The 23,812-nt window shown below is 48.5% G+C and overlaps 8 protein-coding genes across 8 annotated transcripts; 5 read left to right on the top strand and 3 right to left on the bottom strand.

The window, feature by feature from the left end:
• Nucleotides 1-113: 113 nt before the first annotated feature.
• On the bottom strand, nt 114-2,595 carry N7468_007775 (Zn(II)2Cys6 transcription factor domain-containing protein; the record flags this gene model as incomplete). The annotated part of the gene is made up of 2 exons (XM_058477071.1): nt 114-2,474; nt 2,524-2,595. The coding sequence occupies 2 exons, from the start codon at nt 2,593-2,595 to the stop codon at nt 114-116; spliced, it is 2,433 nt and encodes an 810-aa protein (XP_058327416.1).
• A 924-nt stretch (nt 2,596-3,519) lies between these two features.
• N7468_007774 (uncharacterized protein) lies at nt 3,520-4,856 on the bottom strand (the record flags this gene model as incomplete). Its single annotated transcript, XM_058477070.1, has 2 exons — nt 3,520-4,393; nt 4,444-4,856. The coding sequence occupies 2 exons, from the start codon at nt 4,854-4,856 to the stop codon at nt 3,520-3,522; spliced, it is 1,287 nt and encodes a 428-aa protein (XP_058327415.1).
• A 561-nt stretch (nt 4,857-5,417) lies between these two features.
• On the top strand, nt 5,418-6,778 carry N7468_007773 (uncharacterized protein; the record flags this gene model as incomplete). Its single annotated transcript, XM_058477069.1, has 2 exons — nt 5,418-5,833; nt 5,917-6,778. 2 exons carry the CDS (start codon nt 5,418-5,420, stop codon nt 6,776-6,778), a joined length of 1,278 nt encoding a protein of 425 aa, XP_058327414.1.
• Nucleotides 6,779-8,707: 1,929 nt separating this feature from the next.
• N7468_007772 (uncharacterized protein) lies at nt 8,708-9,271 on the top strand (the record flags this gene model as incomplete). The annotated part of the gene is made up of 2 exons (XM_058477068.1): nt 8,708-8,941; nt 8,993-9,271. The coding sequence occupies 2 exons, from the start codon at nt 8,708-8,710 to the stop codon at nt 9,269-9,271; spliced, it is 513 nt and encodes a 170-aa protein (XP_058327413.1).
• Nucleotides 9,272-10,807: 1,536 nt separating this feature from the next.
• On the bottom strand, nt 10,808-11,990 carry mep20 (uncharacterized protein; the record flags this gene model as incomplete). Its single annotated transcript, XM_058477067.1, has 3 exons — nt 10,808-10,827; nt 10,892-11,701; nt 11,762-11,990. The coding sequence occupies 3 exons, from the start codon at nt 11,988-11,990 to the stop codon at nt 10,808-10,810; spliced, it is 1,059 nt and encodes a 352-aa protein (XP_058327412.1).
• Nucleotides 11,991-13,416: 1,426 nt separating this feature from the next.
• N7468_007770 (uncharacterized protein) lies at nt 13,417-13,896 on the top strand (the record flags this gene model as incomplete). The annotated part of the gene is made up of 1 exon (XM_058477066.1): nt 13,417-13,896. One exon carries the CDS (start codon nt 13,417-13,419, stop codon nt 13,894-13,896), a length of 480 nt encoding a protein of 159 aa, XP_058327411.1.
• A 1,976-nt stretch (nt 13,897-15,872) lies between these two features.
• N7468_007769 (potassium ion transporter) lies at nt 15,873-18,540 on the top strand (the record flags this gene model as incomplete). The annotated part of the gene is made up of 9 exons (XM_058477065.1): nt 15,873-15,909; nt 15,990-16,110; nt 16,172-16,308; nt 16,373-16,720; nt 16,774-16,815; nt 16,884-17,322; nt 17,413-18,127; nt 18,183-18,226; nt 18,291-18,540. The coding sequence occupies 9 exons, from the start codon at nt 15,873-15,875 to the stop codon at nt 18,538-18,540; spliced, it is 2,133 nt and encodes a 710-aa protein (XP_058327410.1).
• A 2,753-nt stretch (nt 18,541-21,293) lies between these two features.
• On the top strand, nt 21,294-22,791 carry N7468_007768 (uncharacterized protein; the record flags this gene model as incomplete). Its single annotated transcript, XM_058477064.1, has 2 exons — nt 21,294-21,716; nt 21,739-22,791. 2 exons carry the CDS (start codon nt 21,294-21,296, stop codon nt 22,789-22,791), a joined length of 1,476 nt encoding a protein of 491 aa, XP_058327409.1.
• Between the last annotated feature and the right edge of the window lie 1,021 nt (nt 22,792-23,812).

The raw sequence follows: 23,812 nt of genomic DNA, 5'->3' as shown, positions 1-23,812 counted from the left end.
ATTTGAGTCCGAGTCTTAAGGGTGTCGGGTTGCCCGACTCACTCAAATCTACTTGTGACCAGGAGTCTGAATCCTCTGTGACAATTCAACTTAATTCCACATATTATACATTCTCAGGATCCCTTGCAGCTCTTCGATTCGAGGGATTTTGACATGCTTCGAGCCACCATTGAGGCCATATCCGACTTCCTTCCAAGATAGTATAGCGCGGCAATACAGAATTCACAATTTTGTCGGAAGCATTCAGCGAGCAAATTACTCTCTTCGAGAAGATCCAGTTGCTCGAGAGAAATATATCCCGCCTTGGCAAAGGCATGGATTAAAACCACAGTCCACGGCTCAACCAGGAATGCCACTTCAGTCAGAGAATCGTGAAAATGTTGAGACATAATCGAATCCTGACCCTGAAGGGAAGAGCGAGCGAGCGCACCAACGGCAAAAGCAGTTTCCGTTCTTAACGTGGTAACTAGGTCTGTGGCTTGCCGAACCTCGCGTTCAGCATCACATCCGAGCCGTCCCTGATCAATGCTCTCTATCATGTCTGCTAATAACATGGTGGCAAGATGCCAATGGCAGTTGAGAATCACGTACCAAGATTGGATACGAGGTGGGAGGAGGTCATGATTAGCGACGCAGTCGAGCATGAAGATTTGATAGGTACGGTTCCAATGCTCATACACCAACATAGTTTTTTGGATCACCTTCTCCAAGTATCCCCGACTGGCACCCCGGTAGACCAACGTTTGCAGTTGCGTGACTCGACGATATAGTAATACCTTAACGGGGGTCGCCTCGGAGAGGATTGACGCGGCTTCTTCATAAGAGCACGGCCATCTCAGTTGAGCTTGACCAGCTTGTATTCTTTCATTAGGACGAAGAAAGAAGTCATCCCATATGTCCGGTTTTCTGGGAGCCGGCTCCCGTAGCATATTCCATCCGTCAAGGTCGACGTTTTCGCCAACATCGAGATGAGACGGTGGAGCCGCCGATGTAATCTGACTATCTTCATCGGAGACGACCAGTGGGCGTCGGTACATTGCAGAGCTCAGCGTGTCAAACATGACCCCCAGCCAAAACAAGAGATTGAACGTATTGCAGTGTTCCTCGGTTGTAAAGGCAGGATCGGCTTGTGAAAGCTCATGGGCGTTTGACATTTCGTAGATGGTGTCCGGTATGGGTTGGCTTAAGATTCCGTCGCGATTTGACGAAGCTTGTCTCTGAAGACGAGAAATCGTATATCGAAATCTGAAGAGTTGGCGATTGGCGGCTTCTAGAAATCTTGGCGCCTGATCAACTTCCAGAAGCTGACCCAAAGGTTTATTTTCCTGGTCACTTAAGGGGCTTTGAGTCAACGAGAATATGATATTGGCGAAAATGATGCGGAATGAGGGGATCTCGCTTGATCGTTCCAGCGCGTGTCGTGCTTTATTCCAGACGATTTCGCGGATAGATCGTTCGTCTCGGTCGACTGGTGCTGGGACATGCAGCCCGGGGCCCTTTTGTGCATGTTGGGTCCACTGCGAAGCAAATGCGATTATCGACATATGCAGCACTTGAGCAGCTGTCCTATCCTCTTCTGGACTAAGAGCACGACTGCGTATGGAAGAAGACGCTCGGTCGAGTTGACAAACCCGAATGCATATCCGGTTGGACCAGCTGGGTCCCCATGCCTTTCCCTGACCAGAGGGGGCTAGGATTCTTTTGAAGTCACTATATGGACAATTATGCTCTGTCAGCCAGCACGAGAGGGCGTTCTCCATGCTGTCATGATAGATACGAATCAAGTTTTGTGTCATTGTCGCACGAGCATATTGATGTGCGGTGCTTTCGGATGGAATACACAGGTCACCTGTTTTGGAACGAGACTGGCCAGTGTTCCTATAATTCTTGGACGACAGATACTTCTGCCAATCTCTTTCGTGCGGCGAAGTAAATTGCGTCGAAGATGAAGAGGCGATTGACCCATCATCCGTTCGGTCGGTAGATTCAGATGAGCTCCGACAAGAATCCGCCGAGGACGCGTAGATGCTCACCCCCGCACCAGAAAATCGGAGGGGCAAGTCAGAGGGCTGCATCATGGGACCAATCTGCCAGAAGTCTGGAGAATGTGCGGTCCATTGTGACTCGTGATCAACGGAATTGTGTGCATAGGTTTCGGAATGTCCCACGCATGGATTTTCCAAGGGGTCGAGGAAAGACCCAGGAAGATAGGACGGCACAGCAGAGGCACTCGAGCTGGAGCTATCCCAGTGAGCATCAGACTTCTCGACTGGCTTGGGATCATAATAGCTGAAGTTGGATGATCTGCTGCGAAACTGAGAAGTACTTGAAGTGAACGTTTGCGTCGCGTGTGGCCTCGCATGAGTTTTTTTCTTCAAGTCAGTACGCCAGGTGGCAAAAGCACCAAAGGTACAGGTCTTCCTCTGTTTTGTACAGTTGGTACACGAGCCAAAGGCACTGTCTTTCCGGTTTCGCTGGATGCCGTCAGTACTCGTGATTGTTGGGGGTTTTAGAAACACGCACCGGTGCATTACAAGTCTTCTTTTCCTTGCGACACGGATCGCAAGACCTGAGTTGGCGTCGCCTCTCCTCCATATTAGCAAGTTACAACGTACGGCATAATGCAGGGATTCAGCAGGAGATTTGCGGGGGAGGCCGGGCGGGGTTGCGGAGATCTGGGGGGTTCGCCAAGACCCAGCACGTGCCACGCCGGGAATCCCCCACACGTTGCAGTTCTAGGCTAATCCATGTGGACATGAGGCTTCCGCATGAGAAGCACAAGTACTTACAACTTTCATTCAGGTATCACGGTTCAGCGTTGGGCGAGGGTATCCCGACTGGTAGCCGGTCGTCACGCATCTTGCAGCCGTCCCTCCCGGTGCGTTAATTTTTTGCCGGCTTGATTTGAGGCTTGCGATGTGACTAACTGGAAAGTACGACTGGTCGCACACATTGAACATCCAGGAGCCCAGTGACACGAATGGTAGACGGATTTTTTGATATTAATTAGTTCGAAGCCCCCACCCCAACCCCGGATTTCCGGCCTTCTTGGCCTCCAGGGCTCCAGGGCTGCATCAGGCGACATTACTAAGCGGGCTCAACCAGCCCGCGATCTCCTTTGGCCAGGTTTGGCAGAGGTGGCTCTACCGAGCTAGTCTATTATTTCCAGCTGTAATAGGCAAGCAGCTTGACTGCCTATGTAGGACGGATGACGGTCAACAGATTTATAGGTACTAGTTATATGAAGATAGACGCATCACATGAGGCCCTTGAATAAGGCTGACCTAGCATGATCAAGCTTTCTCGAAGAGCTGTGGTACTCCAAGGTCCAGAGAGTAACGCCTGGCTGAAGAATTCACATGTAGACAAGAGTGTGAGGTTCGCGCAAGGAGTATATCATGCCAGAGTAGCGTTGGATGGCGTAATCCTTCTAAATCGCGCCATTTTGATCAAGGCATACTCACAGGTCGACCCGACAGGCTGGCGCAAACCTCAGTCATAGGGCCAATTTTTTCCTGTCTAGAGGGCCTTCTGAATGTATTGAGAGCTGTACTCGGACAAATTGCCACTAGGCTCTTTGGTCGATGTGGCCGAGCTCCGCGTATGGCCGTTCTCGCCGTTCGCGCCGTTCGAATTGGAACGAAGCTCAGGGTCCCGGAAAAAACATTGTATGCTCTCGTTTGACATGTTACCAAGCGCCTGGAATGAGCTGTCGCCGGACTTGATACGCTTTGCCGAAATAAGATCATCTAGCGTGGTAACAATAGCTTGCCGGCTGTTGTTCCCTGTGCTCACATCCTCAAAGAAGTGAGTTCCTTGTCGGTTTGCCTCGCCCTCTGCTTGTTTGCAGAGCTCCAAAAGGGCTTCAGTTCCACTCAACTCCTCCTGATAGCTTTCTTCTTCAGGCCGTAGTTCGCTTTCCGCACTAGGAAGATACCGCTGCTGCTGCCTTCGGACATTCCCGTCAAGGCCAATGAGATGTTTCAAGAGTTTCAATCTCCAACTGCTCAGCTCTTTTTGTGTCGAGAAGAGTCCTTCAGAATTAATCAAAAATGGCATGCTACGAGCTATGTGTGGATCCAAAGCTGCCGGTGATGGGGTATAATCACCCATTCGCGAAGATTGCTCGTCCATACCTAACAGCTGAGGCCGTGATTGATCAATGAGCACAAGAAATTTGTCACAGATTTCTAGGCTCTTTTTCGTGCTATTCTTTTCGTCCTCCATCACCCGGAGATCTGCGTCCTCCAGGGGAACTTCAGAATGATGTTGCAGGCTGGTGTTCTGAATTCGGGTTCGAATGTCATCAAGGTGGTTCTCCAGATCACATTTTGTATTCTCGATGAGCTCTTTGTATTCCTCAAGCACGAGTCTTGTGGTTTTGGTTGTGCGCCTTGAAAAGTGTTATTATAGATGGAGACTGGCGCAAAGTGGAATGCTCACAAATTTGCATAGGCAAGGGCGATTGAAATGGTGGATTTGTACCCCGCCAACATATTTTTGAAACCAGATATATCCTGCCCCACATACCGGATTCGGAGCCAGTCGATTCTACTAGCCTTTTCATCGGTCGAACGGGGCGTACATCGCTTAATCAGAAGATTGAACTCTCCGCAGGCATGATTGCATCTCTTCAGAGGTTGTTCAAGGGAGGCAAGATCGGTATCAAGGCTAGCCATGGATTCTCCTAGCGCCTGTAGTACATTCTGAAGTGACTCAAGTTCTTCGCGGAGCTCCCGGATCACTTTGTCTCGAGAATGGAGGCTCTGGATTGTCTGATAAAGGGCGACAGAAGATTGGAAAGCAAGTGTAGCAAAGGTTGCAATGGCAGATGCGGTGCCAAGTGCCTCCGCCATGGTAAAGACTTAGATGAGGAATCCTCTAATTAAGAGACAAAGCCAGCCCCCGACAAAGCTATTGTCTCTCGAAGACCGTGGGAAGAGGAGCCTCAGCTTATATGCGCCCGGCGGTTACCCGCCCTGGTGGGGTACGCCCCGAACCACGAGATCACATGACAGGGCGCTACGTCGAAAATAGATGCGGTACTGCAGTTTGGGTTGCCAATGATAATCCGCATATATGCGCGCGCCTGGGAAATTTAGTCTCGTGTGTTTCAGGTCTATCAGCAGTGGCCATTAGGGTAAGCAAATCCATATGAGAACTGGTTCAAAACATAGATCCCTAACTCTCATAATCCAGTACGAGGCGTGGACGAAACCCCCGCCACCTCCCGCCGTGTTCGAGTAGCCGCTGCCCCACCCCCACCCCACCCAACTTCCACAGCGCCGACCTCTGTAGGACCATCAAGGCACAAACTGAAGGCTGGCTGTGTTCTCAACTATTTAAACCCAGCCTGCACGTTGGAAAGCTTGTGTTCCTTCCTTTTTTTTTCTTGTCTTTTTAATACATACACAACAATGGCCGAAGCAATTGGAGTGGCCTCTGGGATCGTTGCTTTGGCAACGTTCGCATTTCAATCCAGCGTCTCACTGTACAAAACCGTGGAAAGCTTCCGTTCACACCCTAAGCGCGTGCGCGATCTTCTCATCGAGCTCGATGCATTGAGCGCGGTGTTGGCTCACCTCGTCGAGCTGGTGCAATCGAACCCCGATGTTAACCTGTCACTCCTGAATCTACCGTTATTACGATGCGGTGATATCTGCAAAGGCTTTCAGCAAGAGCTCATGAAGTACGCAGCACGGTCGACCAGCAACCACACAAGCTTTCGTGACTGGGCCAAGTTGATGTATAAGGGTGAAAATATTGATGACGTTCGAAACTCGCTGGCAAGTTATAAAGCCACGATCAATATTGCTTTAACTGATACAAACCTGTAAGTGAATAATAGAGATGCAGTATCACCTGATAACTGTATATGTATTCTTCTCTTTGCGTTAGAAACTAATTCTTTTAAAGACGTCTTTCAGCAGCGGCTGTTGGAAATATGGAAGAGTACCAGAATCTTATCCAAGAGGCGAAAGAGGATCTGGGAGCGAGACTGGAGAGCATTGATAGCAAGCTGGAGGATCTGGCAAGAAAGGATGAAGATCAATCTGGATCAGATTCGGCTGAGCTGCGCTCATTAAGGGACGAGCGTCTAAGCACCGAAAATTGTCTCCAAATTTGCGCGCAGCTGTCGAGTCATATTGATCAGATACAGCTGATGTCCAAAAAGGCAGGTGCGTCCCGGGGACCAAGCGGTTCTGATAACTCCCCGGAGTCCGTTACCAACGAGGGCCTACAAGAATGTAAGAATAGTTTGGCCGCTACGGCCGCCAAGCTGGAACAGCACATGCGAGAAGTTATGGACCGGCTCCTCTCAAAATCAAAGGCTGGATCATCTCGCGACGATGTCCAAGATCTATCCAGGTTGCGGGATGAATGGGAAGCGGCTCGGCAGTGCTTGGATATCTGCTCACGGGCGGACAGTAATCTCAAGGAAAACGTTAGCATCATCGAAAACTACGGGACTGGAGATGCCTTACAGTTTATGGTTTCTGCGAATGGAAAAGTTCTCCATGGAAAGAATCAAGGCCTTGGGTGGAGAAGCAGGCAAGTTGGGGGCTACATGAGCGATGAGTCCATCCAACAATTATCGCGAGATCTCTCTGTGATCTATACAAGTCCCCAAAAGCCTGGTGTATCGACACCACAGGGGGCTAGCGTTCCGGGAGAAGAAACCACGGCTGAATTTAAAAAGCGTTATGGGCGAGGTTTCACTTTGAGCCCGACGCGCATGCCCAACACCCCAGCTCCGCCGCGCAGTTCGAGCAATTAGTGGAGGTGATTCCTGTGATACACAGCCAAGCTTAGAGTGAATTCGCTTCGTCTTGTTTCCTCTTCATGTTCCTTTCTGCATCATGACGCTTAAGGCTTAGACTTTGAATCATGACTTTTTTCTACATCCATAAAGTATACAAGCAAGATAAACGGGCAGGTTTCAAGATTCAGGCTCGGGCATTTGCTTCAACGGGGCGTGCTAGGTGGCCTTTGAAAGCTTTGATCATTCTAAAATTATGGTTATAGCTTTTGTCACGCCCAAAATACTTGAGAACGTCGTATACGTCATGGGTGTTCATAGTGACGCGACGCATAAGTGAAATGTGTTATGATCCAAAATTTATGAAAAATCATAGACAAGTTCAAGGAATAGAAAGGTGGAGGTCCCACAAGTCACCTCGTCGGGTGAAGGAAATTGCTGAAATGGGATGCTGTGTGAGATAGACTCGGAGCCGCCGTCCAAGAGCTGACGGACACAATTATGGGACTCTCCCTATCAGTCGCCCAAACACCTGAATATCCAAATCATTGAGCGGCCAATCAAGACAGAAAGCAGTCATTCCTCGGTAGTTCCCTTTCCTCGTAAAGCTCCTCTTGACCAATAAATTCCATGGTGAACCTCTCGCCAGACCGGGCAAGATGATTGGGCCTTCAAAGCTCCAGACAAGAGGGCATACTGCGCAATGAGGCTGTACCAAGTTCCCACCAGGCATTTCGCTAACTCCACAAATATGGCCAATGGCTGTTCCAAGGCAAGACATAATGGTCATAGAAGAATAGCCCTTCCATATTGAGCGCTGCCTAGAGGTATAACTATGCAATGCATTTTATGCCAATAAGATCGGACTCAAAAACATGACCCCAAAAAGTTCTCCGTAATTCCCATCACTGGCTGATGAACTCAAGAGAGCCGGAAGATATCAAGCAGTCCAGCTAACAATAGTTCCCGCCAGTAATACGTTAGCTCTAGCATAGATTTCCTCACCTACACTAGCTCCCGAGGTCGTGTCGTGGCGGATGACAAGTTGTGACATCATCCGTCTCAGCACCAGGCGGGACCAGACACGTTGCGCCGTAAGTATCTTGAAGTCGGAGATCTCGTGTCATTTTGGTTGGTATGCTTACAGAATAAGCTATAATCTATCGAAACCCAAGGCGTGGGTTTGATGGCAGATTACTTTCCATGAGTAAATCCGGCGATATGACCGATCTGTTTACATTCTCGGAAATGAGCGTCTACTCGGGCTGGTAAATCAAGTTAATAGTTCGATGGCTAAGCCGAAAGTTGCCCTAATGGCACACTAGCAAATCTGAATGGTGCGGATATTCCAACCTGTCGCTGTGCCTTGGCGCTGCAGGGCTGTGAACCAGTAGCCCGAGCCAATGGTTCTTTTCCTTTTGCAAATACAGTGCTATGCACTTAAAAATGCCTCAATTTCGCCCATCTCAGGAGCCAGGTATCCGTTTCATCCCCGCTCTAACCAGTCATGCTTGCTGACTGGCCGCGTTCAATGCACATTACAAGAACGAACAAAGGGCGCGACTCAGGTTTATCTCCCCGCTGCATTCGACCAGCGAATCGCAATAGTCGAACCTTGATTTGGTGTGGAAATCAACTGTAGCGTGTTCTTGCCACTTTCACTGCATGGTTGGGGGCTTTCGTTGTTTGGTGGAATCTGGAGCCCAAAGCTCGAACCCCATTTTGATACGTCACTGTGTCACCTGGCCAACCGTAGTCGGAGTCAGTCTGATGTCAAGCACTACAGTGCCCGCGTGCCTTCTATGTATAAAATAAGGGGCCCCCCTAAACAGAATGAAAATCCAGATCTGCATGATGAGCTTTTTACTTCGTGGATCGAAAGCGTGCAGAACTAACGCTGCAACCGTATTTGAAGCTAGACGTGCATTTTCGGTCACCTCTCTCGCCATGGCGTCACGTATCAGCGACACGATCAAGAAGGACCATCAAGAGATCGAGTCTTACTACAACCAGATCCTCGACGCCACCGACAAGACGGAGCAAATTCGGTTCCAGAATCAATTCACCTGGGAACTGGCTCGTCATTCAATTGGAGAGGAGTTGGTCGTTTACCCGGCTTTCGAAAAGCATGTCCCTCACGGCCGCGAGCTTGCCGACAAGGACCGTCAAGAGCACCAGTCAGTATGTTCGCCTTTCTTCCTTCTCTTGAAACCTCACTGACAGCCATACAAGGTCAAAGAACAACTGAAGAAATTCCAGAACATGGACCCGTCCGATGCTGAATTCATTCCTACGATTAAAGCTCTTATGCAAGATCTGCGACAGCACATCAAGGAAGAAGAAGCTGATGATCTACCAAAACTGGAGACGGCGCTCCCGCAGGAGCAAAGTGAGCAGCTCTCAACAACATTCGGACGAACAAAGATGTTCGTCCCCTCTCGCTCCCTACCCGAGTGCCCCAGACAGGCCTCCGTTCGAGACGGTGGTTGGCCTTCTCACCGCACCGATTGACCACCTTGCCGACCTGTTCCGCAAATGGCCTTATACTTCGGGTATGCCTAACCCTTCCACAAAGTGATTGTGAGTGGAGGATTCGCGTATATTAGTTTTTTGTTACTATGAAAATGGAAGGAGTCTCAGAAATTCCCGCTTTGCCCGTGACCGTAAGTTCGATAGCATCATGGCCATTTTGAGAATATTGTCCCAAAAAGTAGGATCAGAGCCGGAGCAGCCTGGCAGCAAAAATGCGTTCTAACCGGATGACTTCATTTCTTATCTTACTTTCTGTAGACGCGAAAGAAGATACGAGTCATTAGCAGTATCATATGGAGACAGCTCTGGGAAGGGGGATAGTGCACATTATGCAGAACGCTGCATATCACTGCGACTTGAGATCGTAAAAAGTCTGAATGAACCATCACGATCATCTCCCAGGTTTTTTGCATAATTAGGGATGACCGCTTATCATATAGGAATATTTCTTGATGTTAACAAGGAGCTATTTTTCTGATTAGCCTCTAAATCCATAATTATAGTTCCGCTCGAATGTTCGGACCCGAGATGATGATATGCGATGTGCACAGGGCTAGCTCGCCCACGATCAAAACCACGCCAGCCTAGACCTGGGTGGCAAGATAACCATCGGTATGCGCGATGAATGCTTCAGCGACAGAGACTCCAGCCAACAGCTCGAAGCTCATCAGCGCCATTTTCATCCCTTATCCCCGTTTCAGTCTTGTCCAGATCTTTCGTAGAGAGAACAGTGCCAACAGACAACCCCATAGCACTTGTGCCAGGCCATAGAGAACAGCGAAAGCATGAAGCTCGTCAGCAGTTTGCACCGCGATTTAGCAGAATATAAGAGTGCCACATAAGGCCCCCCCATGGACTCAAGCAATTCAGTGGGCCGATGCGAGGGTCCCATTTGGATGATTATGGCATCGCTAAAAGGCAAGCACCACGTTCAGCTCCATCTTGTTACCGCGTTGGGATTCTTAGTTTAAGCTTGATCCCCTGACTAAGCGAGTTTCCAGGGAAAGGTAACTATCAAGTCGTTTGGAGTCTACATCTGGAGTGAACGATTCAAATGGATGCATGGGACTTCTCAACCATATTACCCGTTTATCTTCGGAACAGTAGTTTCCAAGCGCATTAGAAAACCAGGAGGGCTTTTCCAAGGTTTCGTTTCATGTCATTCATACTTTCGACTTTAGTTCGTCGAACTCGCGAACACGTGGCGCGCGCCACGTGGAAAGATGAACGCCATCAGTTCTCGTCCATGCACACACTCCAGTCTTTGTTCCCGCCCAATCACCCTGTCATTACGGGCACAACCTCCTGCATCGACTGTAGGTTAGTAATGCGGTCTAAAGAGTCCACCGGTGATCATCAAACACTTGATAAGGATAAATTCCATTCTAGTGAGGATCTTCCAGGTACACGGATCTATATATATATCCGACTTGACCCGCACCCTCCTCCCCGAATTCTCCATCATATTCGCAACCATACAGTCGGTGGCCGCTTGGGCCCAGCCACTGGAATGGGTCAGCAGCCAAGGTTGATCGCTGTGCCATTGGGTCAGCTTGGTACATTTCTCACAAGCGGAATGGTATATGCCAAATAACATACCATTCGCGTACAAGGCATACGAGTCTGCATTTAGGACAGCTTGGGAACTACTGAGAGAGGTGGCGGCTGAGTAGCCATATCCCAGATCCTCAGTACCGGGGCTATACACGCCGGGCGCATGGGTTAATTCATGCAGGACGGTCGTGGCCTGGTCCTGCTCGTGGCAGTTCCTAGCTAGGGCTGGTAGGACGGAATAAAAAATATCGCAATTGGCAATTTCGTTGCGCGAGGGCAGCGTATAAGCCAGCACATTTGTGTCGCAGTATCCATAGGGATCACTGCAGTGATATGTCGTTGCCCCCGACCTGACTGATTTCGCCTCCTGGGCCACGGCAGTGAGTCGGGCCGTAACGACCGAGCGAGTCGAGCTGGAGGTGGTTTGGAAGTATTCCCTAAATTTGGAGGATGACCCAGACCTCGCCGCTGTGGCGGCCGCACTGGCGAGCTTAACCGTGTTAGTCAAAGCTGTCTCCAGGGCCGACTTACGGCTGGGGTTGCTGCAGCTCTCTTCGGTGCGACGTTCAAGCAACTTCAGCGCTTTGGGTACTCGTGACGCTTTGGATCCATCCACGTCAATTTCCAGGTCATTCGAACTGTATGGCAAATACCCAGTCACCACTCCCTCGCTGACCACCGGCACCAGACCATCAGAGCGTAGGGTAACGGCACCTCCGAGAGACAGGTCAGTGGTCTCGGCAATATCAAATTCATCCTCCAAAGTTTCTCCGGCTCCAAGAGCCGTGACGGAGGCTGACCCTAGCCCTTGAAGCTGCAAGCGGCGTTTTATCCCGTCAAAAACGACTTCCTCATCTGCATGAATGGTCAATTACCGTGGGTCCCTGCAAATTGATCGAGATCCGTTTGTCTTACTATTCTGGTAGACCGTGACCTTTTTGACTGGAGCGCTGTCACCGAAGAAGTTGAGGTGCACGAAGGTGACTCTCTCACCGCTGGTGTTTTCCACGACAGCTTTGATGCGTGTATCGCCCGCCCAGCTCAAGGTGACATTCAAGGCGGATGACTGATGAGTCTGGGTGGGGAAAGCATGCACATTTTGTAGGATGGCCAGGCAGCCCGCAGACAAGACGGTAAATCGCATGGTGAAGATATCTTAGATTCTTGGCGATAAGCGGAATTTGAAAGGTATATTTGAATTGGAATGGCCTTGAGTTTGCATATCAAATATGCGCGGCCGAGCCGTTCAATTTATAGATCTCTGAGGGAGTTATTCAGATTGTCATCAGGACATTGAGCTTCGCGTGGAACTACTCAAGGCACACCACCAAGTAAACTAGTCACGGCAGAACCGTATAGTAACTGGCTACCCCGCCTCCGAAAGTCGTAAAAGGTGCATTGAAGATCGTCTGGTGTTGAGACTCATCTTCCCGTCTGTGAAGAAGAAGGGACCATACATCACTGGCTGCCAATATCTCCAGAACCTTGGCATTAATGAGATCAGGCCTGTACGAGAATTGAGAAGTGCTTCCGTATTCTTGGCCCGGCGGAGAACCGCTCCTGCCAAATGACGCCGGCTAAATCAAACCATAACGGGTAGTGTATCTGCCGAGTTAGATGTTTAAAAAGGGCATAGACTATAAAGATGGGGGCTTACCGTGTGCGGCGATTGGGCTGGGAAGAATTAAGCCGCTGTCCGTAAGCCCCACTTAATAGAAGGGATCAATGGCTCGTAGGAGGAAATGAAGGTGTGTAGTAGATGTTGTGGATCACTCAGGACCGTGCGCCTCCGCTATTGCCGTGGCACTTCATAGTACGCTAACCTTTCTCACTTCGATTGATTAGATTCGGGATTTCCAAGATGGCTTAGCTCTCCAATGTATGTGTTTCGGATGGGCAACTAGGATATATGATGGGGTGATCATTCTTTGGATGCCAAGAACTTTAGCTGTACCTTGGCGTCGCGGAGTCCGCGACGCCAAGGAAACAAAGATACAACCCAAGATAAGCCTAAGTCTTATTTCATGCAAGGCCGAGGGCTTAGCTATCGCTTTTGTAGACTTACAGCAATCACACTGAATGTTTCATTCATGTGTAGCTCCCTGGACACATGACAACTATCCCCTATTGGAGTAATTTTGAGGACGATCCAAAGTATCACAAGATGACCGCCAAAATGGGACTGAAGGAGGGTTACATGTCACTTAGTTGGAGGGCGCCACAAGACCAACGTACACGGTTCATCTTAATGATGAAGAGTGTCTGAACGGACAAGAAGAAACCAGAAGCGTACGACTGGCCGAAAACTTGTTTCTTGACTTGTTTATCTCTTACTAATGCTGACATATAGTCAACTGTCCGTGGGAGAGGAGGGCGGGGTTTGGTGATGATAAACAACCTGATACTAGGTAGGCGCGGGTGGGTGATTGCCCTTTCTTCATTCTTCCCCTCAACTTTGACTGAATCTTGGATGATTTTTTCTTTTCATTTGTCATAAAGTTCCAGTTCGGAAGCTTCAGTCTCTCAACGGTTCTCACCTCTTATTCCTGCTATCGATAAAAGCAAGGACAATGTACCCTGCTTCGAGTCTGCAGGTCATTCTGGCCTTTCAACCATCAAATTTCCAAGACGCTTTGTCTCCTCCTGGTTCCATCACCACCTTCATTCGCAACGATGCGGCAACCCCAGTAACAATTCTAACATGGAACACCCCTCTGGACTCTAAAGCTGGGGTCCTAGGTGTCTTTGAGATTCGCAATTCTGAAGATTCTCAAATAATTCCCATCGACAAAGTCAAGTTGTCCAGAAAATTGCCAGCGACCCGCCAAGATCTTGTGGAAATAGAAGCGGGTCAGACCATCAATCAAACAGTCAAGCTCCCTGTATTTAACTTTGAAGCGGGACATGAATATGATATCCAAGCACAGGGGGTATGGCATGCCTTGTGGGAGAAGCCGTTGACAGAGGTGACCGAATCTCACCTCTTAGATTTCAGCGAAGCTACACGCGGGGAATATTGGTCAAACATTGTTCGCGTCAAGTTCGATTGAATGAATCGTTCGCGCACAGTTTTGCGAATTCCAGATTTTCTAGTTGCGTCAATTCAGTAGTCACTTAATAGTTATATAGTTGACTAGTTAGTTAGTTATCAGGGTTGGGATTATATAAGCTGATACCTCAAAATTGGTCATCTCTTATTACTCTTCAAGGATTTCTCCATATTATAGTGGCAAAGGTTGGATCTAGCCCAGACCATCCCCTCAATCTAAACTATATTGAATTGAGTTGGAAAGCAAATCAGCTATGTCGTTGCTTTGCCATTCACAGGCAAGTATACTATCCACGTCTTTCGGGATAGGGGGTGAGGGAAGTCCTCTCTGCCGGGAGCTTCGCTGGCACCCGCCAGCAATTGGACGCCGACGTAAGGCCATACGTGACTCAATGGTTATGTCCTCACCAGCACAATTTCCTCATATAGTACTGTTTGACGTCAGGTTTGGCGATATCTACTGTGTAACTGTCACATTTGTAGGTGTCCTCGACAGCATCTATTTTTGTGGTGGAAGGTTCTTAGTAATTGCGTAGCGGCTTAAGCATCGCTATTGTGACTTATTTTGAATACGGATATATTATAAGAGCACTTATCCCTGTCCATACTGCCTGTTATTTCTGCGGTGCATCTCAAATAAACAGGTTTTCCATTCAGTATAAGCATTCAAAGTATGAGAATGAAGAGCGAAAAGGCAAAAGATTCCTAAAAAAAAAGACCAGTTATTTCATTGGTATATCCCCAGCTCGTTTTTCCGCTGGCACTTTGTACATGAGTCAAGATAGCCAATCGAACATCCCGAAGTGCAAAAGCGCCTGACGAGGTCGATTACAAGATGCCCCCTTTAGTTGACTACCTCAGTATATTCTGGAAAAGAAATGAAGAGATGATATCTTGCTTCGCATCTATATCGTATGAGGGGAAAGTCCACAGCACCTCTAGAGATCCAGAGCCTTGGCAGTGAAAGAGTAAGTCTCACTTCTAAGTTCGTTTGCCGCAACCTTATGCGACGGTAATTGGAGTGTACGTGTACCACTTAACTCGTAGACACCACTACCCCAGTCTTCTGTTGCTTGAAGTTACCACTGCGATCCAGCTCCTCCCCGTGTTCCGTGCCTCCGCAAGCCCCGAAACGGGTATTTCCCCAAAGCTCGTGGAGTGATACACCCATCATTGGTACTATTTGGATCTTGCTGTACCATTACGAACTTGTCAACTGGCAGGGTCAAGGTACCTTCCACATTTTTGGGTCCGGCTAGCCCGCTAAGATTACTCAAACTGAGAAAATGTTTGGCGTGATGTTGCAGCTACTCGAAGATAGTATCTCCCCAGGCCGCAGACCCGTGACCTCCACGCTATCGGATGAGGAGATATCGAGATCCGTAAAGAAGGGTGAGTGCCATATTGAAGTTGGAGAGCTAGAGCGAACTGCCCCGATGTCGCACACCATCTCTGCAAGCTAGGGCATTAGCAGGAGGATGCAGTGGCGATTGAGATGGAACCGGCCCAGTGAAATTGAGAGAATGGGTGGATAATGCTAGAGGATGAAGAAAAGTAATAGGTGAACTGGAGTCGCCATGAGGAACGGCAGGAGCGGGACTTCGGGCGCTCTTCAGCAATGTAACTTCTTGTCTCTCTGTGTATTTCCTCGAGTCTCCTGCTTTGATTTCATCATTCCGTGTGTCATGGGTTATCTGTCTGCCACGGGTGTGATGTTTCTCTGTTCTCTTGTGGCGCGACATTGGGGGCGGCACAGGCCAATGGTGATTGGGTGTGGATAATCGCGCACCCGCAACACCCTCTGAGACTGTCGTCCAGCCCTCACCCATTTGAGTTTAGATGACGGCCCAACCAAGGGAAAATTCCCGCAGGTTGATTCGTGCAATTAAACCTTCTCCGGCAAACCATCCCGTACTTTCTCCTGAGCGATTTTATTTCACGGAACTCGGCTGGAAAACCCCCGTGAGGCTCCCCGCCATGTGGACGCCGCCAGTTAACTTCTTAACCTTACATTGTGCGTGAGAAGAATAGCCCGTGGAAGAGATCCCACCGTCTTTTCGGAGGCACTTTTGGGCTCACCTGATACTCTCCTAGATACATGGATCCTCACGCTCGCCATCCTCAGCCTCGTTATCATCTATCCTTATGGAAACCTCAAAGCGGTAGACGCCTTCTTCTTTGGAGCGAGTGCCTCCACCGAGTCGGGACTCAACACGTGCGTTGGCTGACTTACCCGTCCTCTATTGGGTCTGCGCACTCACAAACCACTTGTTCAGGATTGATGTCAAAGTCCTTAAAACGTACCAGCAGGTATATATTTACGTGATCCCAATTCTGGGAAACTTGGGGTTCATCAACATTGTCGTCGTTGTCGTGCGGCTTCACTGGTTCGAGAAGTATCTCCGATCTGTGGGTAAGGTTGTGGTTCAATAGCTCGGGAAATGGCTCGGTGGTGGCTAATCATGAGAATATGACAGCTCCGGGCATTTTGAATTCTGTATCAACTTCCGGAGGAACCTCGGTTCGTGACGTGGAAGGTGCCCGATCTACGAGCGTAGACAATCGAGGTGGCCAAAGTCATTATGGAAATCCTGGGACCAATGCAGTGAATGGGAACTCAAATTCAGACATCCAAGTGAGCTCGCTGCAAACTTTCCAGCGCCTGCCTTCTGAGAAACTTGATCAGAGATCGTCCCACAAGGACCCCAACACTACTCCCACCTTGCCGTCCAGAACGATCAAGTTCGGAGACGACCTTTCAGGTCAACCGGCTGAACAGTCGGAGAAGGCACTCTACATTCCTCCGCCGTGGAAGCGCGATAGAGGTGCGCACTCACATGAATGCCCCTTGTGTCTGGAAGCTGACAATGGAAAATAGGAAGTCCGATTCTTGAGGTTGACGATGAAGGAGATGAGTGTGGTAGGGTCTCGCCTCTTCCCTACAATTTTCAATGATTAGCTTATATTGATGAACAATTTTGCGACCAGAATCACTCAAAGGGACGCGAACAGAAACAAAGACTTGCGCCGGGGAACCTTCCTTCCGCAGGACGGGGAGCAGCGTTCTGTCTGCCACAGCACCCCTGGAGCGTGTTGCCTCGATGCTGTTTCGACCGGGAGAATCAGCGAGTTATGACCGACACTCGCAAAGGCCGTCACAGCCCACATACAGGCAGCTCGCTCTGCCTAATATCTCCTCCCAAGCAACCATAGGCCGAAATTCGCAGTTCTATCACTTGACCACCGAAGATCGTGAAAGGCTGGGGGGTATTGAATACCGTAGCTTGAAGCTTCTACTTAAGATTGTCACTGCGTATTTCTTTGGCCTCCACCTCTTTGGGGCCATTTGTCTTGTCCCATGGATCTTGCGTGCCGACCCGAAGTATCGAGATTATCTTGCGGAATGCGGACAAGGCAGTGTCTGGTGGTAAGTTGACTTGGGCCTTTCGTTGGTTTCACGCTAGCCTCTATGATGATATGCCTGGGTAGACCATCTTCTAACTTAGCTGCCGTTCAGGGGGTTCTATTCCGCCCAGACGATGGTGAATAACCTAGGCTTTACCCTCACTCCAGACTCGATGATTTCCTTCCAAGACGCAGAATTCCCACTCATCGTCATGAGTTTCCTTGCGTACGCAGGCAATACCTGCTATCCGTGTCTGCTCCGGTTCGCTATTTGGACCATCTGGAAATTCGCCCCAGAAGGGTCGTCGATGAAAGAGACTCTAGGCTTTTTACTTGACCACCCCCGCCGTTGCTACACCTTACTCTTCCCAAGTCGACCCACATGGGTCTTATTTGGGGTCCTGTTTGTGATGAACTTCATCGATATAATTCTTATCATCGTGCTAGATCTTAATAACCCTACAGTGAATATTCTCCCCGCGGGCACTCGCCTCGTGGCGGCCATCTTCCAAGCAGCTTCTTCACGACACACAGGAACAGCCACGTTCAATTTGGCAGACGTGAACCCTGCAGTTCAGTTCAGCTTGTTCGTCATGATGTACATTGCGGTGTTTCCTATCGCGATTAGCATGAGAGCGTCGAACACCTACGAAGAGAAGAGTCTTGGAGTATACGCTGGTGATGACGAGATAGATGAGGGAGACGGACGTTCATACGTCTTGACTCATATCCGGAATCAACTCACCTTTGACCTGTGGTATATCTTCTTTGGGGTTTTTTGTATCACCATTGCCGAGTCGGGGAAGATTGCCGATACATCAATACCTGTAAGCTGATAAATCCTCATTGAACTTCTTAGCACCCACCGCTGACCAAGATTAGGCATTTTCTGTTTGGTCGGTGCTCTTTGAGGTAGTATCAGCCTAGTAAGTCTCCAGTTCTGCAAATGTCCCAACCTTGACTCCAGATCAAATATGCTGACACTTGTAGTGCCAATGTCGGCCTGAGCCTCGGATACCCAACTGTGAATACGTCCTTGTCTGGAGAATTCACTACATTCAGCAAGCTTATCGTCTGTGCGATGATGATTAGAGGACGCCATCGTGGGTTGCCCTATAAGCTTGATCGGGCAATTGTGCTCCCAGGTGAACGTCTGATTGAAGGAGACGCGCAGGAGGATCTTACCTCACGGATACAGCTTCACAAACTTTCAAAAATTAAGCGCTATCACACAAGTTAGTGTTTGGGATCCTTGAAAGTGACGACAGACCCAGTTCGCCTTACTCAAAGGGGTATAAGGAGCACACTCAAGGCAAAGGGGACTGCGTTCTTTGGGAAGGAGGGCTGGGAAGGAGACAGGAGCACTCCAAGGGAACTGGGGGAAACAAACTATAAGCATGCATCCGTCTTTGATCTAGAAGATTCTAAGGTAGTATGCTTCAATAAAATTCCTAGCCTATTAAGGCCATGGCCTCTTCTAGTTCCACAGTCAAATATAGCTCGGCTACAGATAAGGAATTAAAATGATCGCTCTTGTCTTCATCAGGTTTCGCCCTCTCTATAAGGGAAAGAGCTAATGAAAGGAAAGGTAACCAGCTAGTTCAGACAGAAAATCATGCCTCGTATAAAGCAATCTAGTTTCCATGGCATATTGCCCCTGCTCGAAGTACAGGTAACATTATCGGGCTTTAGGCCACTGGTATGTCTGAGCGTCCGAATCAATCGTTTAGATACAAAATGGCTTAGGCGCTATTAGCTTAGCTTTGGAGGAATTCTGGGCCGTCTTTGTCATGCGGCAGTGCCTAAGATGTCCAGCGGTATGATGATATAGGGCTGACCTTGTGGACGTGCATCCACTTCGGACGTACGGGAACAGCTCCAAGTCTACCACATCGTTCACTCTGTTAACTGGAGTCTTATACAGTCAGGTAGCCGTGACAGCCGTAGATCTACAGACTACGGTCTATACAAGCTACAAAAATATTTAGATTCAGGCTAAAGAATAATATATCGTCTATGTCTGATGCATATATCATCATCATCATCATCATCATCATCGCGGTCGCTAATTGGCGACCTTACGGTTGGAGTGGTCGCACGACCAGGGGGTGGATGAATTGGTCCCAGGCACGCGGTCTGGTGAAGCTGATCTAATGTCCCTAGACCTATGTGTTTGATCTTAGGACACTGGCCATTAGGCAGAGGGGGTCGAAAGAGGAGAGGGAATACTCAGTAGCTTTGAGTCTATGTTGTCCATGGGGGCTTTCCATTTGTCGTTCACGAAGGCACAGTCCTGCATACTGTTGTTGGCGAGATTTTAGTTCTTCAAGACTTAGTCCTGAGTCGTGGCAGGCTTCTCTCCGGCTGTGACCATGGCAGTCACGTGGTCTTGTAGGTCTAGGCAATACCCATCCTCGGCAGAAAATTCTCCTGTGGTTAATCTCCCGGCCACTCAGTGGCTAGAAAGATATCCTGGGTGAGTCATTTAATCACATCACGGATATACACTTCAATGAGTGGGACATCCTCTGATTTACCAATTACCTTTGTTTGACGAGTAATGACGTGCCAGTTAGCTCGCCTTGAAGAGCAGAACGAGGGCTATTGTGTTTCATGATCAAAAAATTAGGGTGTAGAGGGGGAAAGGAAATCATATCCCTAATATGTGGGATTTCACGTGTGTCCTGCAAGGAAGAGGGAGTATGGAATGGAAAGCACGCGGTGGACGCATCCCTCTAGGTCTATGAATAGCACAGTATTTTCCGTATCTTGACTTCCCTGAATTACAAGTTTATGGCTATACCATCCCTTTAGCAATTTTCTCGGCCAGTCCTTCTTTGCTTTATTTTTAAAAGAATTCTACTTTAGTCCAACAATTGAACTCATCATGTACTTCTCCTTCAGACAATTCTTTGTTTGAAAGTGCGAATTCGACAGATTTCTTTTACTTGGGGGACGATGGAGTCCTGATACACTTCAACGAATCAGGCACTGCTTTGAAATATGCACGGCTAAGCCCGCAACAAATCAGATAAGTCACGGACTTGCTGATACTTCTTCAATCAACACTACGGAAGAAACAAACCTTATTTCGTCTATGTTCGAGAACGTGGGTGGGCATGATGTTCAGGGCTTAGACGGCGGATATTACAGTCATGAGCGTCCATTTTCCAGCGGACGATAGTATGTTCTAGAACCAGCGGTGAACGCCGAAAATCGTGTCTCGAAAGCCTGGAGCTTCAGTTCAAGGAGAAAGTCAAGCATTGGGCATCGGTGTCTGATAGGGCTGACTCTCAGCCAAAGTTCATCGAATTGTGGTTGCCTGGCCCCGTTATAGTCGTGACATCCACTCGGCACCCACGGCGTCCAAGAAAACTTTTTTTCTTCACTGCTCAGCGCTCCCCCTCATCCATTTGCTTTATTGCAATGCAAGTTGATTTAAAATTCAATTCCTGACTGTAAATACGAAGTCGGGCACATTCAAGATGGCATATTGTAGTTCAGATTAAATAGCGGATACGACTCTTCGTAGATGGGCCGGGTTCTAAGGCCCCACAACAGGCTTTCCTAATTGATTTCATGTGAGGCAATTAATGTTCTACTACACGTGGAGGCTAAGCTTTTCCTCGGTTTTTTCCTCGCTTTTTTCCTCGTCTCCCGTGTGAACTTTTCTATTTAAAACTCAAAATTCCTAGTCTCCCTCATCTTCCTTAATCCTGCTTTAATTCTTCCAACGTCTTTGACGTTCTCGCAACACACAAATTCTACAATTGACTCTGGATGACTTATCCCCTCTCGATGAACATTCCCTTCTCTGCTACGTGCTCTATCTCCGGCATCCTGGCTGCCCTGAGAATCTCTTGCGTGCCTGCAGACGAGACTCGACCCCCTTAACTGGCCACGCGTATCAACAAAGCCGGAAGCTCAATCCTCGCTGCCCAATTGCATCGCATCAGATCCAAAATCCTACGGAAAATCATTCAGCGAACCATAATGAAGAGCTTCAAGCCCGTATTCCTGTGTGAGGTGAAAGGAGCTGCGGAAACGCAGCAAGTGACAAGTGTACGAACTGCAAAGAATGGCTCTTATACCGTTGACGCGACTGAAAAGGTCGCATACAGGGCGAGCGCAAGTCCCCGCCTCGTTGACCGGTGGCTCGATAAATTTGTGCAATTTGCTGGGTCAGCTCCTGTCTTCCTGGTCATTGTCAGTGGTCTCTTGGCCTGGGCGCTGACGGGCATTCGCTTTGGTAACTCGGATGTCTGGGTGGCTGCCATCTCCGATATCCAGGCTATCTTGTGTTATGTCTTCGATTCCCTATTGATGCGCCAACTTCTCCGGGAGTACACAGAGCAGCGTGAGGCTATGGTTAAAATCCAGTCACGCTGCCACAGTCACCGTCGAATGCTTGCCAAGGTCAAGAACAAGCTTGGATCAGAGGGGATTCGACAAGTCTCAGAGAAGTGTCAGGGAGGAGCCTTTGCGCCCTCTGGATCATGGCTTACACACTCAGAATCTGTTTGCCCGTTGCATAATCTTGTCCGCGAAAGGATTCGGACATATTATCACTGTTGGCATGTACTGGGTCTGCATCTTCATTTGGCTCGGATTTGGCCCCAAGTGCGACTGGTCGAACCGCTGGCAATTATACATCAACGATGCAACATCTGCTCTGATGCTCCTGGTCTTCGCCTTCCTTGCATGCCTGCGTGAGTGTTACGCCGATTATACCAATATTTGTTTGGATGCGATCTTCCGGCTTGACTCGACTCTCGAGGGTGAGCTTCGTCTTCTCGGCGAAGATGACACGCCCAATCCTGTTGTAGTCGATGTCTCGCCCAAGGAGAATTATCTTCAAAAGATGATCTACTACTATGCCGATATCATCGGCACACTCGTAGGAATCCTGTTCCTCATTGCAGTGATTGTCACTTGGGCAGCCGTCGGCCCAGTCTTCCAATTCAACAATACCTGGTGGCTACTTATAGGCACCTACGCTGGGCTGGTTGGTCTGTTCGACAGTTTTGTTCTCCGCAATGTCCAGAGCAAAGTGCACCAGAATACCAAGTCTCAGGTGCGCCAAGTGGAGATACTCGACACCACCTTGTTCGCTGAACTGTCTGTGCCCATTCCTGCCGTGGATAACCCCAAGACCCCATCTCTGAGCCGTCGCGTGTCCCGGAAAATGGATGCTATTAGCTCCCATCTTCTCATGGTCGTTGCTGGTTTCATAATGACCATCGGTTGCCTCGTTGCATCTAGCGCCATGCGCTGGAGTCTGACTGGGCAGTTGATCTCGAACGTGCCTCCCAGCATTATTGAGACGTTTTTCATGTTGATCCTAATCACTGGTCAGAATGATGCTGAAGCCGGCGCACGTGTTGACTTGACCAATATTTACTTTCGTCGTCAGCGGCTCTTGGCATTTATGATGCATGCAAAAGTGTACTGCCTAGAGGAAGAGGTTGAGACTTCTACCGTTGCCCAGTAATTGCCGCACAATCTCGATAGTCTCGATGAGATAGGTAAGGTTTGATTATTGTGTACTTCAACATACACAAGAGACTATATAGGATTTCTTAGAATCGTTCAACCTATTCGAGTAAACTATTCATGAGTCTTCAACTTTCTTTCTTGTCTCAAGTTTCGTTTGTACCTAGGATGTATTCTGCTTTTCTACTCAATATAATAGTAACCTGTCTATAACCTGCTCTTAGTGACTCAACAACATAGCCCTATACCCAAGTCCACCTATAATTAGCTTTTAAATCTCCATATCACTATAATATTGTTCCGCAATTATCATTAAATAAGTCAAGGTGCCCTATGGAGAATACTGAGGAATGAGACACAAGGAAATAGCTGTATATCACTCCCTAAACCTTGTGTGTACTACTGAGATAGCCATATTCCACTTCTCTGTATCAAGATGTATATGACTTGTAGGGGTTCACGAAAATCAACTTTACAACGCATCCCGAATTCTGGTAGTGCTTCTACACTACTACATACGCTATTCTTAAGCTTAAGCTGTATATATGCATGTTATATTGACGATGAATCTTGTGAAACTTCCTGCAAAAGTTTCTAACAGTATCGCAAATTCATCATTTAACTATTGAAGCAATAATGACGAGGACGTCTTGAGTATTTTACGGCCCCATCCAGAACTGATGAGGTCAATCATCACAGCCCCTCATCAGGGTAACTTATCGGCCGTAGAACGCCTAATATACGAATCATAACTTTAAGCAGAATGAAAATGCCTCGCTAGTTACGTTACAGTCCCTCATCGGGCGGCCCCAGAGCCCCGGACGCCCCCCAAACCCCAGAGGTCCCTAAAGCCCGAGCGCCTGGTGGCCTGATCGCCCGTCGGATGCCTAATATACGAACCGTGAATTTAGTCAGAATGAAAATGCATCGTACAAAGTCCTAAACTATTTAAGTCTAAAGATTCCGCCATTATCTTAAAAAGAGGCAGATTTGAATCATATCCACCTGTTTAATCTTGC

The sequence above is a fragment of the Penicillium chermesinum genome (genome assembly GCF_028974085.1).
Source record: "Penicillium chermesinum strain IBT 19713 chromosome Unknown utg000006l:1.0-2335141.0:1.0-2336784.0, whole genome shotgun sequence".
In the NCBI taxonomy this organism is placed as follows: domain Eukaryota; kingdom Fungi; phylum Ascomycota; class Eurotiomycetes; order Eurotiales; family Aspergillaceae; genus Penicillium; species Penicillium chermesinum.
This window is presented reverse-complemented; position numbering and strand designations above follow the sequence as displayed.